Here is an 18,487-nt window from a genome sequence, read left to right as displayed (position 1 = left end):
CTTGAACTGGGATCCTCTTGCCTCAACATCCTCACAAGCTAGGAATATAGTCAGTCAGTCCTAGCTGTTAGATGCTTTTATTGATTTAAAGTCTCATTGGTTGTCTATGAGGTCATAGTGTATCTTTTTTTTTTTTTTTTTTTGGTCAAGGAAGTGGACACTTACTGGTTAAGGTTTACCCAGTGCAACCCAACAACCATATGACATGGGTAACTCAGGGTACCTTTCTTCTGAGTGAGTTCCAATAATCTGAGCCCTTCCCATGACCCCACTTTCTCCTGACCTGGCTGAGAGCGCCCAGGTGGCCTCTACTTTGCAATGATGCTGTGATGCTGTGAGCTGTCAGCTGAGTTGATAAGTAGAAGGTGGGGTGCCAGGCACTCAGTCAGTGTTGAGATCCTACCTGTGCCCACCTAGTATGGCGAGGCCCTGGTCAAGTGTGCAGAGCTTACTGCATCTGCTTTTTAAATGAGGGGACTGGGGGCAGCCCTTCTAGTGTAGTCCCCTCATGAGTGCCCTGTGGGAAGCTGGTGGTGGTCTTCCTTATATAACCAGTTACTCAACATTAAGAAGCCAGACTGACAGTTGTTTATAGAAACGTTTAATGTTAGGGAAATGTTTTCACTTGAGGGAAGCTGTAGGGCTTGGCCTTGGGTACTCACAGAACCCCAAGCCCCACTTTCCCAGGCTGGCTGTTTACTTGGCTCTTAGACCCCCGTTCACTTCCAAGGTGGCATGCTGCTTTGCTTCCAAGGTGAAGGGATTTGACCAAGATCACACAGTTGAACTTGGGCAGCTGGCCCCAGCACTTGCATCTGTTCTCAGAAGACAGATAGCAGGTGTACCGGGCTGTTACTGTCCCCACTGGCTGTTCTGGGAGATGAGGAATTCAAAGATGAGCTCTCAGCACCTGCGCTCCACTGTTTCCTCTAGAAAGAGCTGATAGAACTTGTTGCTGTAACCTAGCCAGAAAACTGCTATGCTCGGCCAGGTTTTAGCATGTGTTTAAGCCCATGCCCCTGGAGCAGCCCAGGCTATCCATCAGTCAGGCATCCTGTGCTCATAATATTAAGCCTGGAAATGGAGACTACTGGCTGAAGACAGTTGTGGAAATAAGGGCCCACGCTGTGGGCAACTGCCATAGATACCCAGGTCACCGTGGGACACTGAACACATTGAAAGGGCAAGATTTACCCCCCTGTGCCAGCAAGATACTCACTTAGCTGGAGCCTTTGGATCTAAATGTTGCCAAAGTGGGTCTTGGAAACTGCACACTACCCAGACATCTTGGTGCTTTTGGCTTACACCAAACAAAAGGACAGATACAAATCTGAATTGTGTAAGACTCAGGATCCTGCTTCCAGCCCTGTGTGTAGGTTGTCAGCAGACCCTCACAGTAGCACCAATAGTCTAATTCCTGCAGAGTGAAGCATGAGGGGAGCCCTGTAACAAAGGAAGGACCACAGGGTGGTCCCATGGTTATCCTACAGAGGAGGGTGTGGCTAGCAGCTGCCAGGTGTGTCCTCAGGTGAGGCAGCAAGGCAAGGTAAGTGGCTATTAAGGGGCACGTGCAGAGGAGGAAATGTCCCTGCTGCCGACATCTATGGCTTGTCTGACCTTCCCTGCCTAACTGCCTATGAAGCTAGGCTGAAGAAAACCAAAGAGCCTTGCGAAACCTGTCCTCAGTCCTTCCAGGTCAGAACTGCACATATCCAGCTGAATACCTAGACCCTATTCACTGGGGAGGATGGACAGCTGTAGCCCCTTGGTCCCAGACATGGACACACTAACTCGGGTACAAGCCCTAGTCCTTGGCAAGCCTTATCCAGGTGGGATTGACAGCAGAACCCTAGAGGGCCTGTCCTCCAGAGTCAGGAGTTCTGGTCCCGACCTCACAACCTGAGCTTTGTGCTGAAGGCTAAAGCCCTTTTCTGGTCTTTGGGAAAAGTCTTTTATGTTTTTGTTCCCTCTTCCCTTCAGGGGACGGGCAAGTATAGCCACCGTGAATGAAAGTACACACATCCTCACATTTAGACAGGCTACCATGACCCACCCGACATAGCCTGGCTGGACTCTGCATAGGTCTGGTAAGTCACCTGAACATGACAGCTGGCCCGAGCTTTTCTCCCCTGTATGGTTACTGCCCTGGCTGAGGACAAGCCCAATAGTCCCCATTTTCACATAGCAGCACTGTCAGGAACCTCTTCCAGATAAATAGGTCCAATGGGGTTCTTGAAGTAAATGGGTACAGAGAGAAGAGTTTCTGGCCTTGTGGTCCAGAGTTAGCAGGCATTATATCATCTATCAAAATAAATACTAAAATTCCTATTAAGTCATTCACAGTCCATAGTGGGCACAGGTCTCAGTTCAGTGTGGCTTTACCCAAGAGGCTATATGTTTCCTAGTTGTCTAAGTCACTCAAAAAAATTGCCAAGGCAGGATGTTCCATTCAGAATGCAGTCCATTCGATGACGGGCTCCGGCATGGCCCAAAAGTAGTCAGTGTTTCTCGGCTGCGTAAAGGATGTTGTAGTGGGATGTTTTATAGAGCAGATAAACCGAAGGGATGGCAGCCTCGGGGAACACGTGGTGGTTCAGAGCGGTGTCCATCTCGTCGACGTACTCTACCTGCAGAGCAATGTTGAGTGCCTGCGACAGGGCTGTGATCTGCACGTGGTCACACTCCATGGCCATGGGCTCTACTTCCTGCAAGGCCAAAATAAAATACTTAGGAGGCTAGGGCGAGGGGGGGCGTGCAGCCCTGGCTCCTAGGATCGCAGTCGTCTGTTCTGTGCAAGGCTAGTGAGGCCCACCTGTCACGGAAGCAACACAGCCCGACACTACTGGGGTTGCAGAAAATGAAGCAGAAACCATTTTTATTCCAGACCCCTTGACGGAATGTGCAAGAGAGGAAGGAATCTTTCAGGCTGACATCAAAAACTTACAACTAAAAGGACCCTGAGGTAGAGGCTTCCGAGTATAAGCCTGTAGAAGCCAAAGCCTGGGTCTGAGTCCTGATGCTGGAGAGACAGTAGAGAGGCAGAGACTGGGGCAGGTCAGCATGTGTATCCCACAGAGGGCAGCTGCTCTTGTGCCTGTGGTAACCATCATTTAAGTAAGGGGCCTAGTACCTCCTAATTGAAACAAAAAATTCAGATAGCCATGTGAAAATTGTCCATTTCTTAACATGTGGGCCACTCCTGATAAATACATCTGAAACAAGAGGCCACCATAAGACAGATGTGACAGGAGCTGTTACTCTGCAGTACAGCAGCAGACCCCTCCCAAGTCCTGCGATCCCAGACATTTCCCCGGGGTTACAAGCAGCCTGTTCACGCCTCAGAGCCCAGGACACTCAAGGAAGATGTCTCCAGCGGGCTAATCTCACTAGTTGGCACTGTAAGGGTGTTCCTCTGAGCAGAAACAGTGGGCCTGGAGTGTGTAAGGGACAGACAAAGCCCAGGCTGGGAGCTACATCCCCGAGGAGGACCCTAGGGACCTACGTGAGTGCAGAAGTCTTTGATGTCCATCTCCTCATCAATGAAATGTCGGAAGAAGTCAGCTCGGTTCCTGATGAAGGCCGACGTGAGGAGGCGTAAGAACTGCACGATTCGGTCCGAGGAACTCTGGTCATTGAACACCTTCAGCAGGCTGGACACTGAGCTATCCTTCTCTACCAGCTCAACCACACTGTAAAACTTCACATGGCCCCGCCGTCAGGGCAGACCCGGCTCGCACCTGCCCCCGACACCCAATGGGACCCCTCATTTTGAGACTGTAAGTATTAGTGTTGAAGCTCAGAGACACATCTAGGGCCTCCCCCCTTCCACCATACATTCAGAAGGGCAGGAGGGTGACAGTCCTGTGAGCTGAGGTCCCCTGTATGCACATATCCCCATAAGTAGGAAATGACCCTGCCCCATCCCAGCCCCAACTGCAGAGCTGTGGACGGGCTGAGGACCTCCAGCCTGTCTGCTCTGCCCATGTGGAGGGCCTTGGTCCTCAACCTCTGTGGCTCAGGTGAACTCACAGCATTAAAGAAGTTTCTGAACTTGTGTTCCTCAAAGCCGGCAGCCAGAAGGTCATTTGGGGTCTGTAGCACACGCTCTTTGAACCTGGAGGGAAGGAGACCCGATGGTCACAGGGGAAACAGGGTGCTGCTGGGTCAGGCAACTGCCCAGTCCATACCAGCATGTGCTGGCCTACTGTGCTGCCTTCCCTACTGTAGATGACTCCATTTCTCAGATGAAGAAACTGAGGCCGTCGCAACATTCACCCCCTGCTATGGCCATTCCCTTTCAAAAGCTTCCTCCCTAAACTATCTGTGGTCCCACTTATCCGCCCTGGTCATGTCCAGCTCTTTCCCGCTTCTCCCCCTCCCTCACAGGGACCTCCAGAGCGATGAACAATTCCTCCCATGTCACAAATTTGCTGGCCTCTGCCCAAGACACTGCTCCTCACAGGGATATGTCTCCCCATCATTAGTCCAGGGTTATACTGACAGCCCATTCTATAGTCAACCCTCATCTGCACTTTACCTGGTCAGGGCCTGTCAGGTCCCCAGGATGCCCCTCTTTGGGAGCTGCCGGTTTTCGGCCCACTTTAAGCTAATGAACTGTTATTTCAAGACCTTTTTCTCAGGCAGGAGTTAGTATTAGCATCCCTTACTAAAACCCAAATGGGCAAAGGTACATGGAAATCAACCAAACTGGAAACCAGATGGAGAGATGGCTCATTGTTAAGGAACACTTGTTCTTGCAGAGGATCCGGGTTTGGTTCCAAGAACAACTTCACAACCACCTGTAACTCCAGTTCCAGAAGATCAAATGCCCTCTTCTGACCTCTTCTGGCACTGAGGACACATACATGCATGCAGGCAAACATTCATCAATAAGTAAATATAATTTTAAAAATAAAGAAAGAATCCTGAGAGCTCAGTTTCCTGTCTAGTCCTCACTATGCTTCCAGGCATCTGGGGGATGTCACCTACGTGAGGTGAGAATGCCATGGACCCCAGCATGTGCTTCTGTCCCTCAGATCTCCGCTCTAGCTCCTAACACCAGCCTGCTCACCTATCAGGTCAGGCCTCCCTGCCCTCAACCCCTGTCCCATGGCTGCTAATACGCATCCCTCCAATGCATAGCCCCTTCCTGTCACCAGCCACAGGGCCCTCAGGAGCATGGTGAGGCACCTGACCTGGCCACTGAGTAAAACAGCTCTTCACTAACCTCAGGACCAGCCTGGCACTGGGCTGTCCTCGCTCTCTATTAGGGTCAAGGGCCAGCAAGAGGACTTGGTAAAGTGGCTGCCCGTCCATGCAGTGGAAGGAAAAGGAGACTCCTAAAGTTATCCTCAGGTCTCTATGCACACACCACAGTGTGCCCTCTCTGTCACACACACACACACAAGAACATGACGAAGGCCAGCAGGAACAAGCTTCCTCCTTCTGTAGTCATTGTTTTCTTATTCTTTTCTTTCTTTTTCTCTCTTCCTCCTTTTCCTCTTCTCCCTCTTCTTTTTCTTCCTTCTTTCTCGTCGTCTTTTCTTCTCCTCCTCCTCCCTTCCCTCCACCCCCTCCTCTATCTCGTGTTGGTGTTTGGAACAGGGTTCTACTGTACGCTACCACATCTGTTTTCCATGTTTGCAGTAAATACCAAGTGCCCACCCAATGTTGCCTAAAGAGGCAATGCTGAAGAAAGTGTCAGACAGATACGGACACCTTCCGAGCCTCAGGGCCACCATCAACATCAGCACAGTGGGCAGCTAGGTTTCCAGGCAAGTCCCATTTCTACTGGACCGCTCCCCGGCTACAGGAGCCTGGTCCAGCACAGAAAAGCAGAGGCGTCTACACGGGCCCCACTCACTTGAGGATCTCTCTGCTCTTGCCCAGCAAGGACTCCAGGTAGGAATAGCCTAAGGCCCTGTAGAAGCAGTTTCCGTCTCCTTTGGTCTTCCGGATCGAGGTGAATCTTTTGCTGAGTTCCTAAGGAGAGAGGAGGACACATGGACCTCAGCGGCAGTAGCAACCTTGGTGTGGGTCAGCCACTGGCCTGGCCCACAGTTGCCTCCCTAGTGTTCCCAGCCTCATCCGTCCCACAGATACACCAATACACTGAGGTGTCAGACACGGAGGATGTCAGCTTCTGGCACCAGCCAGCCTTCGGTTGGGGGAGGTGCCACAGAATTAGACGATAGTGACAAGAGTTTGAGGACATGAGCTGGGGTGTCCTGGGTCAGAGACATCCATACTAGACTTTGACAGTCAGGGAAGGCTTCCTGGAGGAAGCTGGCAACTGAGTGGGGTGGGTGACAGGAAGGCTGCAGAACACTAAGCAACCTCGGCAGTCCTGTAAAGGCTTCTCAGTGGTGTGAGGAGTGCCGGACCACACGGATTCATAAAGAAGACTCAAGCAAGTGAACCCAGCTCTTAGAACAGTGCTTAGCTTTACACTGTATGGTGTTCCCACAAAGAGAGGTTCTCTTTCTAAAGAGGCAAATGCACAATGTCAGAAATGTTTCAGTTTGCATAGGAACCTGGCCTGAACTCCATATCTCTCAAAAGCTGCCCTTTTTTTTTTTTTTTCTCCCGACCCCAGCCCTCTTTGCTTAGGTTCTTGGTCCCTCTAACCCTCTGCCCCACCTGGATTTTCCTCTGGTAAATCCTGTTTTCAGGATGATCCCGAAGAATGGATAGAATGTCACATTTTTCTGATATTAGGTTGAAAGATGTTTCACTCTGAAAGAGAAAGAAGAAACACTGAGCTGGCTTCAAAGACACCAGCAGGGCTCACAGAGCTGATGGCCTCCAAACAACCAAGCATACAACCCGGAACATGCCCTGTTCCCTCAAGGGATGTGTGAGCATGTGACCAGCCAGCATCCTAGGGACCTGACTGAACGGCCCTGGTCCCAGGGCAGGGACAATCAGGACTGACACCATCTTTACGTGACCTGGTTATAAAGAACCAACCTTATAACTTGCTAACATTCATTTCATAGTATTTAGTACCTCAGACTTAATAAATCTCTATGTTGGAGTATGCTTCCACCTCATTTATTCATTCATTCATTCACTCATTCATTCTTTCCTTTACTCCCCCCCCCCGACACTCCCCCTTCCAGTTCCTGAACACGAATCCTGTGTCAAGCCTGGCATCACCACATGCTGGCAATATAGGGGTATGCCCATCCCTATACAAAAGCCAGTAATGCCACAGGGTTGAAGGTTAACTGTGAGGTGACCCCATGTGGCACTGGAGGGTACGCGTGAGGGGCCAGGAAACGGGTAACAATCTGAGTTTACACAAGGGCCGAGGCATTAAGGGTATCTTCCCATACTGCCTACCAATGGTGCTCAGGTCTGAATCAAGGCCAGAACCAAGTCTGAGCACATGCCTGTGGGAGCCAAGGTCTCCAAGCCTTGAAAGGACGGAAGCAGGTGGGAGGCAGGGCAGAGGATGCCATGGATAGAGGAGTGGCAGCTGCCTCCCCACCTGAGCTTCTTTACTAGGCCTGGGGTGAGGGTGCTCAGGGGTTGGGGCTCAGCCAACTGGCCATGTACTCTTGCCACCAGCCACCCAGGAGCGGTGCTCTCTGCAGAGTAAAATACAAAGTGTTGGGCTGCAGGACAGAGGTGGCGCACACCCTTAATCCCAGCACTCGGGAGGCAGAGGCAGGCGGATCTCTGAGTTCTAGGGCCAGCCTGGTCTACCAAGCAAGTTCCAGGACAGCCAGGGCTACACAGAGAAACCCTGTCTCGAAAAAACAAAAACAAACACATTGCTGGTGAGATGACTCAGATTGCTAACAAGGCTGACCATCTGAGACGGATCCCAGCATCCCACACCGGAGATCTCTCCCAAGCTGTCCTCTAACTTGTGTTAGAGTGGTGGTTTGTGTACACGTGCACAGACACACAATATACAATCACATACACTCTCTGCCTCTCTGTCTCTCTCTCTCTCTCTCTCTCTCACACACACACACACACAGAGAGAGAGAGAGAGAGAGAGAGAGAGAGAATGAGTTTCCAGCTTAAAATCAGGGTTCTGTGGCTGAGGACCTAGCTCTGTAGATACAGCACTTGCCTTGTGAGGGTCAAAGGTCAGATCCCCAAAATATTCACGTTAGATGAGCAACTTGCCTATGATCTCAGCTCTTGAAGGATTGGTACAGGGGATCCCGGGGACAAGCTGACAAGCCAGATTATCCAAATCGGCATATTGGAGGCCCATAAAAATGTCTGCTGGGCCTTCTGGGAAAGCTTTGGGTTTGGGATAAAAAAGAGCCGAGATGCTGAGGCAATGTCTACTTTACAGCAGCCATCCTGTGACCCGAGGCTGAAAGCCAACATAGGGAGGATGATTTGATGATCTGGTGCTACCCTAAGCCCAAGTTATGTGACATGGTGACTGGTGCCGTCACTGGGCACTGTGTGCCAAGCTCGGGAGCAGAGGCTCACATGGCCGCATTATCTCAATTATCACAGCACTCTTACGAGGCGGTGATTATTATACCCACTGCCAAGGTCAGGCTGTTTGAACTAGAAGTGATTACTGCAGGCCAGTGTGAAGTTCAGACACACTGAACTCCTAGGCATGCACAGCCCAGATGCCAGAGCTCTCAAAGGGCTCATCTGCCAGACCACAGGGGAGCGTCCTGTCCAGGGCAGTGTGGGGCCTTCTTACCCAGAGACTGGGTCCAACCTCTCACTTCTGCAGCACCCCCAGAGACACTGTCCTCCCCACCCCCACCCCCACTTCCTGATGGGGGGAGTTCAGTGTGTCCAAGAGCCTGGCCAGAGTATGATGCATACTGCAGAGTATCAAGGGACAGTTCCTAAGTGACTCCGGGCACAGCCACTGAAAGCTATGAGCAGGCGGAGGGTGTGGCTGAACAGCAGGTGAGCTTCTCTGGCATGCACAAGGCCCTGGGTTCATCCCTAGCTCTGCAAAGCAAGCAAAGAATAAACCGGGAAAGCAGAGCCCACCGCCAGAGGGGTGAGACAGCCCCTCCTCCGCCTCCTTTGAGCCTTCTACCTGTGCTAAGAAGATACCAGCTTCTTCTGTTCTTCCTTCCCACTTCCTAGTCGGCTCCCTTTCAAAGGTCCACGGACCTCTGGCTCATAGCTTGAATAGCTCCATTTCATTTGCAGGTTTAAAAAAACCTTAGGCCAAGACACCTTTGCTGTCTTCATAAATGTGTGTGTGTATGTATGTATGTATGTATGTATGTATGTATGTATAATACAGACACACATACATACACTTATATATTTAAATATACAATATATAAGACATAATTATGTATATAACAATATATTTAATATATCAATAGTAACTACATACACACACACATATATATATATATCACTATCTGTTGTTCTAAATCATGGAAGTGTGACATCATTTACATAGCACACAGCTGCTGCTGCTGTGCAGTTAAGTCAGTTAAGCCTATGTTGAAGACACAAATCCCCATGGGGCAGTGTTGTTCTGAACAGCCCTCTTCACACCTGTGTGCATGGCAAGGTGACCCACGGGCCCCTTGCATGGCTCACCCAAACTTCTTCTTGCTTCCTTGTTAATTCACTCATGCCTTGCTACCTGCTTCATGACTATTTGTTTATAGAAGTATTTTTACAGATGGCTGACTTAAAACAGTACACGGGTTTTCTGAACAACAGGCTCCAGAGCACAACGCCCCAGTGGTATTTAATCAACTAGCACTCAATCCTGGCCCCTGAACAAAACCCAGAAATAAAGATATCAGGGGCCTGGGGAACCCAGAAGGATGCCCAGCCAGCCATATTTACTTGACAGTTTCTGAGAAGGCATGAGGGACAAGGGGAAGAGGAACTTCACCCTCAGAGAGGAGTCCTGAGAGGAGAGGCACTACACCGGGGAAGGCTTCCCAGGGCCTGCATTGGCCTGGCATAGTGGGTAAGCTTGCTGCGGCCGACAAATTCCCGAGAGCTATTTGCAGCTGCCACACATCAGGACCAGCTGTGAGCTGTTAAGCGGCACTCTTTTCAGTCTCAGAGAGTTTTCCAAGTTCATCTCATGTGTCCCTAATCTGTGTTGTGTCCCCAACCTCCAAGATCCATGTGGCATGTCCTTTGAAAAGTATGTCTTTAAAAATATGGTGGTAGAACGTACATAACACGAAACATACCATTTCAACCATTTTTATGCACACAGCCTTAAGTACCACCCCCTTCTCACCTCTCTACCTTTGGAAACCACCCTCTGCTTTCTACTGTCTTTAGTCAGATTACAGATGAGATGTATTTTCCAATTTTTTTTAAAAGAATGGAGTTGTTACATGTTTTAAATTTACATATATATTTTATTACACACACACACACACACACACACACAGATTAACTTTACTATTTAAAAAACCAGCCCTGTTTGGGTGTGGTGATAATAGCTTGTAATCCTATTATCCAGGAGACTGAGGCGTGGGGATGGTGAAATTGGGGCTACTAGACTACACTGCAAGACTATCTCAAGGGAAGAGTAGGGAAGAGAGAGGGAGGGAGGAAGGTAGATGGGTCTTGGGTTGACATCTAGTGTCCCCCAAGTGTATATGTGACCCTAGTGCCAAGCAGATCTCCACCCTGGCACTGGAAGTCTCTAAAACACCTTTGGAATGGCCCAAGTCCTCACCCAAACGCACTGGCATTCCTGGGTGAGTCCAGCCTCAAGATCCAGGAAGAACCTAAGAGCAGCGTCAGTTCACTAGTCTGTGAATCTGGAACGATGCTCTGGGTTTTGACCTTGGCTAACATTAACTGGTGTTTGCTTTTAAAGCCCTGGCTGAAGACTTCCAGGTTGTTCTGGAGCAAAGAACACAGACTGGTCACGCCTGACTGTGCTGTCAGACCTCACCAGGCCACAGCAAAAACACCGGCTCTTTAATTGCTGGCTTGCAGATAGATGCTAATTAATTAAGCTGGGCAGGCAGCACTTGGGCTTGGCTACTATTTTAGCAGTGGAGGTGAGAGGTGTGTTTCACTGACCAAACCCACAGCCGGGCCTCAGCTCACACCTCTGCCTACAAATCGCATCTGCCAGCCAGCCATTCTGTCGTGCATCTGAGCATGCCCACATCCCAGGCTCAGCAGTGCCCACCAGACCCAGCAGGCAGGTCATCTTTCTCTGGGCAGCTTGAGCATAGCTGACTCACCAACCAGGCCCCAGTGCCACCACTCACCACACAGCCTGACCTCACGGCACCTGGGAAAGCTGGAAATGCCAGCCTCACCTGCCTGCCAAGCAGGTTCAGAGCCTCAACCTCTCCTTTAGGAAGGCTCACGTCCTTGTCAGAGGCCACCCAGAGTTGAACCCTGGCCCTACCTGCTCGCCTGGAGTCCCCACAGGAACTAGAAGGAGTTAGTGTCTACTTAAATGTCTACTTGGGGACTGGGAAGGTAGCCGAATGGGTAATGAATTCACTGCTTAAGCATAAGGCCCCAAGTTTTGTAACACAGCAACTGTGTAACCTGCCCCTGCCATGCACCCATACCTCAGCACTGGACGGAGATTTAGAGACAGCCAGCTCTCCGGACTGGTGACTGGCCAATCCAGCCAGTGAGTGAGCTGCAGGTTCAGTGGAGAGACACCATCTCGGAAATTAGACGAGTTAGGGAGAGGCCTCAGTGAGCAAGGCGCTTGCTCCCCAAGGGAGACAAGAGTTCAGATCCCCAGAACGGATGTGTGGCAGCTACCTGTAAACTTAGCCCTCAGGAGGCAGAGATGGATCCCTGCAGCCAGCTAGCTAGCTAGACCACCCAGAATCGACAACCTCCAGGCTCAGCAAGAGACCCTGTCTAAATAAGCAGAGAACAAGGAAGACACCCAGTGTCACCACCTCCTGACATCCGCATGCAGAAACACATGTGCATGCAAATCCACATACATGTGTGCCCACCTACTTAGGAGGCAGGTTCATATGCATACCTCACACACATGCATGCGCTAAATTTTTAAAAGAAAAACGATAGAGGAAGGTATATGATGTCAATGTCTGGCCTCTACACTCGTGCACAGGTTGGTACAATCCTCTATTATGAACACATACATACACAGGGATACACAACACACATACACCCAAATCTCTCTCTCTCTCTCTCATTCTCTCTCTCTCTCTATATATATATATACATATATATATACACACATATACATATATACACACATATATGAATTACATATAAACATATATATATATATACATGTATGCATGTATATATGTATAAACATAAATTTGTATATATGTATATATGAATATTCAGATATGGATATTCATATATGAATATATGTATATATACATATATATACACTTACATATGCATCCATATATATATATACATACACACATATGCACACATATATATGTGTAATATATATATGGGTAATATATATCAGTTATATACACACACATATATGTGTGTGTGTATATATATATGTATATATATATATGAATACACATGTAATGTGTTCAAAAGTCCATTATTAATGAGGTGACTGAAGCCATGGGTGCAGGGAGACCTGTCTCCTTGAAGGACTCACTCCTGCTCCAACACCTGGGGACAACTGTGGTGTCACAGACCATCACCACTGGATGTCTTTGCAACTGGAAGTCAGCCTCCAGCCTCCTCCCTCTAAAGACAAGCTGTGGCCAGGCTGTGCTCTCTGGGCCTTTTGGCCTCTGCTGCAGTGCAGGCTGCTATCCTCAGTCCTTAAGCCTGCCAAGCACCCTGCCTGAGTTAGACCCTTGGGCCCTATGTGGTGGAAGGAGAGAACTGACTCTTGCAAGTTGCCCTCTGACCTCCACACATACTCCATGGCATGCCTGCACCACGCCCTCACCCCCTGCCATCCCCCATCCCCACACAAATAAATACACATGAAAGGCTGCCTTCCAGGATGGATAACCCCTTTCTCTCACCTTGTAACCTTTCTTTCCACGCTCCCTTTACCTTCCCCTCCTCCCTCTTGTAGGGACTATAGTGGTGATCTCTCTGTGCCATCCTTGATAACTACGGGTAATCTTCCACTTCAGCCCCTTAACTGAGTCACACTTCGGAACCTCTGCCGTGGTAATATATCCACGGGTGCTAGGTAACAGGATACGCTAATCTTTGTTGACAATCACTCAGGCTTACTTCATGACCCTTCTCTGTGGGGCTCCAACCCCTTATCTTAGTGTTTTCAGAGTTCCTGAAGCTGGCCTCTGCCTCCCTCAGATAATGTGAACTTGTGTAACATCTTTGAGCAGCCTCCTGGTCTTAGCTCCAGCCTCACCTCTCCCTAGGACTCCAGCCTCAAACAGCCGCAACCTCTCAGTCACCCAAACTACCCCTTCTGATTCATCCACCCTTAATTACTCTGTTGCCTCTCTGTCCCCACCAGTCTCCTCTAGACCCTAGGATACCCCTTTACCCACCAGAGTATACCCCCAAATCCAGGAGCCCTCTTCCATTGTCTCACCCTGCCCCACTAGTTCCTGGGTCTGGCCTGAGAGCCCTCACCATCTCCCACAAGGAGGATGCAATGTACCCTGCCCAGTGTGACCTTGGGGCTTCCTCTCCCAGTCAGCCCCACATTCTCTATGAGCAGTCAGAAGAGTCTGCTTAACTGGCAGAGCCTTTCCTCAGTACTCTATGCTGGGCTCAGATGTTTAACTGCCAATATCACAGTATCAAAAGGCAACACTCTGCCTTTGTGACTGGACTAACATCACGATTCTGAGTTGTACCCATGTCGACTCAGTTTCCCTAGCCCTGCCTTCTGCCAAGCGAGGCCTTTCCTCATGGTAAGAAAGCAAGAAGGCCCTGGCCTGATGCTGGCACCTCCCAAGCTCTTTAGGACTTTCCAGCTTCCCAAGCTCTGAGCCTGATGGAGCTGTTTCGTAAAAATGGCCCAGTGATAACCTATCACCGCCATACAACCAGGCTAAGACATAGCCAGGAGTCAGGAGCCGAAGCTGCCATAACTAATACCTGCAGACATGAAGGCTTCGGGATGGGGCAGTGGCTACAGCTGGGACACCTCCCTGGAGGATGCTGGAGCAGCCTTCGCAGCTGTGAACAGGCCACCAAGGGCGATTTTGGAGTGGGTAAGACAAGACGGAGAACAGAAGGTAAAGTGGGGGTCTTCCCAGAAGATTCTGTGTGAGAGCGCTGGCAGGAACTGGCACAAAAGAGGCCCCGAGGATGGCGCCTCAGATGGAAGCGAGGAATGAGGTCCTGGAGACTGGAGGGAAGGGCCATCTCCGCAAGTGGCAAAGAACTTGGCTGCAGGGTGTCCTTGCCTCAGGTCTCCATGGGAAAACAGAACTTAAGAACAATGAGCTAGGAAGGACCTAGGTGGCAGAAGCCCAAGGCAGCGGCATTCAGGCTGCGAAGTGGGTTCTTGTAACTTTATCACCTAACACGGGAGAGGAGAGAGACATGATGTGAGTAAAGACGGGGTTCATAAGTGAAGAGGATAAAGGTCTTGGAAAACTCATAGCCTAAGTAAAAGAATGAAAGAGCATGTTTATGCTAAGGATGTGGCCCCGAGGGTGGCCACCTGCTAAAGATAATAGCACAGAAGAGAGTGAGGTGTCACTCAGGGAGACGGGGTAGGAGACCCCCCCCCATACAAAATGGCAGAGCGCCATAGGCTGGTTACACTTAGAGAGCACCTTCCGGGGAACCTCTCAAGGGTTCCCACCTTTCAGGGTGGCAGGCCACCTGGGTGACCAGCTGTGTGGCAGGGCCCGGGGAGGACTGCTACTCTAGTGAGGCCTGCAGAATGACAGCGGGGGTGCGCTGCAAAGCTTGCGAGCCCAGAGTAACCAGACACAGTCTCCACTAGGGTGATGCCCATGGCAGAGAAGACCATGGGGATGTAGTGTGGCTGTTGTGAGCTGCTTCCTAGGCTGTGTCCAGTGAATTCCAGGGTGGGCCACCTCAGCGGAGAAGCCTCCCTCCCCTCCCCCCACCATCCTACCCCCGTATCTTGCTTGTTCCGGACAGGATCTGACAGGTGGACTCGCTGGCTGATTTGTGCTATCTCCCTCTCTCGACTCAAATGCCAACTCCACAAGGGTCATTTGTCACTTATCACCTGTCATTTGTCACTGCCGGATCTCCACTTTCAGGAATGTTGGAATGTATGCTAAAAATGTATCCCGAGTGCTTCGAACTGAATTGTTGAAGCTGGAGCTCCGGGCCTCAGAATGCAACTTTATTTTGGAATAGGGTCATCGCTAATATAATTAGCTAGGATGAGGTCACAAAAGAGTTGGCTAGGTCACCAGCCCAATGAGTGGCTTCCTTATTAACAGAGGAGTATAAAACACATGCACGCACGGGAGAGAGCCATCTGTGGGTGAGTTCCAAAGTCATAAGTCAGGCTACTGCCGGAAGCTTGGGGAAGCTGGGGATGGAACGTCCCTAAACTCTGCCCCTCCCCGCACATTCACCTGAGACTCCAGCCTCCAGCCTCATGAGAAAACCAGTCCCTGTGGGTCTCTCCCGTGGATGGATTTTGCTGCAGAAGCCCTGGCAAGCATGCTGAATGAGCAAGCCTGCCTCTCCCTCCAGCTGGCCACCCACGACCCAGCATCAGAAAGAGCTAGCAACCATTTCATATTCATCATAAAATGTTAGACAACCCAAACTCCACAGCCCAGCATGCAAAGCCCTGCACAAGATGCTCGGATCCCATCCAATCTCCCAGACTCACTGCCCTGCTCTCCCCCAGTCTCCCTGAATCTATGAGGATCAGCTGCTTACTTGGCCCAGGATGCCCGCTCTTGATCACGTCCCAAAGCAATCTCCCTGCTACCTGGGATGTACTCTTTCCCCAGTCCTTCCGGAGTTCTTCTACACAACCTCCAGCTTGTTCCTACCAGTGGAGTGGGCCATGCTCCCAGACTGGGCAAGGCCCCTGTTGGACACTCAGGCGATGCCAGTATTTCAGTAGCTGTGGCCTGGCTCACGGGCATGAACTCTGGAACAGGGCAGGTGTCATGTCTTTCTTACCACTGCCCCAGCATAGGCTGAGGATGCCGGCACTGGTTGATTTAATGCACGAGAGAAGGCAGACAGGAGCGTGTGCCTGGACTGCCTATACTCACACTCACTCTTATCCCCAAGAGCAAAAGCACGCAGAGTGAGGTGAGCCCCTCCGCATTTGCAGCCCTGACTGCCGAGAACTTCATGGCTTCTGCCTGGCATCCACCTTCAAGTTCAGCCCAGTGATGCCGACATAGAAACAGAGGAAGACGCTATCAGTTCCAAGACAGTCTCCTGTACCTACCACCCATGCAATACAGCCTCAGCCAACATTTAAACACATTATAGTTGATCAGCCAAAGGGCCTCAGGACTTAACACGGTGCCCAACACACAGCAGGTATATAATAAACATCATGTAAACAGTCTCTAGTTCTGTCCTCATTACTCCCAGACAGATGTCCTAATTGGTGGGTTTTAACTATTACATATCTCTATCTCTAAAGTACCCAAACTCCCCAGAAGGGAGTTGCTTTGGGTCCCAGCTGCTGGTCTCCTGGGTTCAGGGCAGATCCTGCTATACAGTTGGGGTTCCAGCCCCTACTGCCCTAGTGTGCTGTCTGCTACCACCCGTGGTGGCCGGAAGCCACACAGCCTCCAGCATCAGTGTGGTTAAAGCTGTCATTTCAGTAGCCCGATTCCCTGGCAGGTAATGCAGAAATCCCTGGGCCACTCTCCAGGAGCAGCAGGCAAACTCTTGGGTACTAAGAACAAGCAGGAAACCAGTGCTTCCAGTCCCTCCCCACTGCTTCTGGTTACTTACACACTTACACACACACACACACACACACACACACACACACACACACACACCGCAGCCCTCCCCCCACAGGGCAGGAGGATGGCTTTTAAGAAGATGCCCTGGCTACCTATCCACTCTCAGCACAGGTTTGACTCTGACCCTAGCCCGGCAGTGACCCAAAGGTGGGAGGAGGGGCAAGCACAAACAACCAGGCACCAGCACTAACCAATTTCTGGATTTCAAAGGCCCTGGTTGAAAAACCACCCCCCCCCCACTCCCACACACACTCCTCATTATAACTATTGGGATAGCCCAGACTGGAGTGTCATTTAGAAGTCCAACCTTATCTAGCATGCATGAAAACCGGGGTTCAAAACCCAGCATCACCAAACAAAACAGAAAGAGCAGGTGGTCCCAGAGCTAAGTGATCCCACTTAGTAGCACTAATGATCTAATGATGGTCAGGCTCCCTGGAGCCCTTTGCTGGAAGTTGAATAGCAAAAGGTAACCACCATACCCAACCCAATAGGAGGAGGCCTGATCCCATGGCAACCTGGAGATTAGGCTGATGCAACACACAACACTGGACCAGAGGCTTGGGTCCAGAAGTCCTAGCTGTCGCACCACAGTCCCTACCAGCTTTCTCGCCTAGTCTGGCCTCAGTTTCCCCACTTGTCCAAGCCCTGGGTTTGACCAGCCCAGGATCTCCTGAGCCTGTTCTGCTGGCAAGTTCTTCTAAGTCAGTTTGCCTGGACTCCTAACTCATCTCTCACAATCAGGGGCCAGCCTCTTCATGTGTCCTGACTCTACAGACCTGTTGCCATCAGAAAACTGAGCTTACATCAAGGGACCATAAGGCTTGTCCGGGTGGTCTGATCGCTCGCCCCTGGGGAGGGTTGGCTGTAGTAGTCAGTCTGTAGTAGCTTAGTCCCTGATGGGGTGGTCTGCAAGCTTAGGAGGGCTACTTAACAGAGTAGAGACCACAACCCCAGAGGTATCCCATTCCTCACCAGCCAGCCACAAGCATCAGGACTTAGAGTTGGTGCCTGGGGACCACCTAGGGTGGCCACGAGGCAGCAAGGATCAGTCCCGGGCTGGATCTTCTGGCTGCGGGTCCCTGATGGGACTGCGCGGCGGCGCATCCCGGTGTTAATCCCGAGGGTGGAAAGGGCTAAGCCTCGCGCCCGACCGCGCGCACGCATACGCGCCCTGGCGGCGCCCCCTTCCCATCCCGCCACCACTGACCATAGTGACCGGAGCCGTCGGGCCTCGTCCCGCCCCAGCGAGGAGCGAGCGGGTGCCAGGGGAGGCGCTGGGCGGCTCCGCCGTTGGGTCGGGCGGCGCGGGCCTCGCGGGTGTGGGTGAGCGCAGAATACACCCGACCGCCCCTCAGACCGGAGCGCAGACCTCCACTGTGTCCCAGCAAGACGCACACCCTGCGATTGACGTCGGAAGCCGGCAATCAGAGGCCTGGACGCGAGACGTCACAGAAAGTGGGTGGGACTGCACTCGCCTTCGGCCAGTGTTTTGGGGCCCGTTTGACAGGAGGCCTCCCTCCTTTTAAAGACACAGAGTGCTTTTAACTACCAAAGGAGCTAGCCCAATCAGGAGAGTTGGTCAGGGGTTTGCAAAGACAGAAGGACTTTTAACTAAAATGCAAACTAAAGTCATCTGG

At 51.0% G+C, this 18,487-nt stretch overlaps 1 protein-coding gene across 4 annotated transcripts in view; it reads right to left on the bottom strand.

The window, feature by feature from the left end:
• Positions 1-580: 580 nt before the first annotated feature.
• The window catches only part of Otub2 (OTU domain, ubiquitin aldehyde binding 2), a 29,457-nt gene continuing 11,550 nt past the window's right edge, over positions 581-18,487 (bottom strand). The window contains exons 1-7 of one of the 4 annotated variants that reach the window (NM_001177841.1): positions 18,058-18,249; positions 14,008-14,434; positions 6,640-6,735; positions 5,864-5,982; positions 4,030-4,114; positions 3,503-3,697; positions 581-2,705 (exon numbers count right to left, since the gene is read on the bottom strand). In NM_001177841.1, the coding sequence (NP_001171312.1) occupies positions 2,499-2,705; positions 3,503-3,697; positions 4,030-4,114; positions 5,864-5,982; positions 6,640-6,735; positions 14,008-14,277 (972 nt within the window). In that variant the 5' untranslated portion in view covers positions 14,278-14,434; positions 18,058-18,249 and the 3' untranslated portion in view covers positions 581-2,498. Of the gene's footprint in view, positions 2,706-3,502; positions 3,698-4,029; positions 4,115-5,863; positions 5,983-6,639; positions 6,736-14,007; positions 14,435-17,822; positions 18,251-18,487 lie in introns of those variants that run through there. The other 3 variants (NM_026580.4, XM_006516185.4, NR_033587.1) reach the window with 3 other exon arrangements.

The sequence above is a fragment of the Mus musculus genome, chromosome 12 (genome assembly GCF_000001635.26).
Source record: "Mus musculus strain C57BL/6J chromosome 12, GRCm38.p6 C57BL/6J".
Lineage (NCBI taxonomy): Eukaryota > Metazoa > Chordata > Mammalia > Rodentia > Muridae > Mus > Mus musculus.
This window is presented reverse-complemented; position numbering and strand designations above follow the sequence as displayed.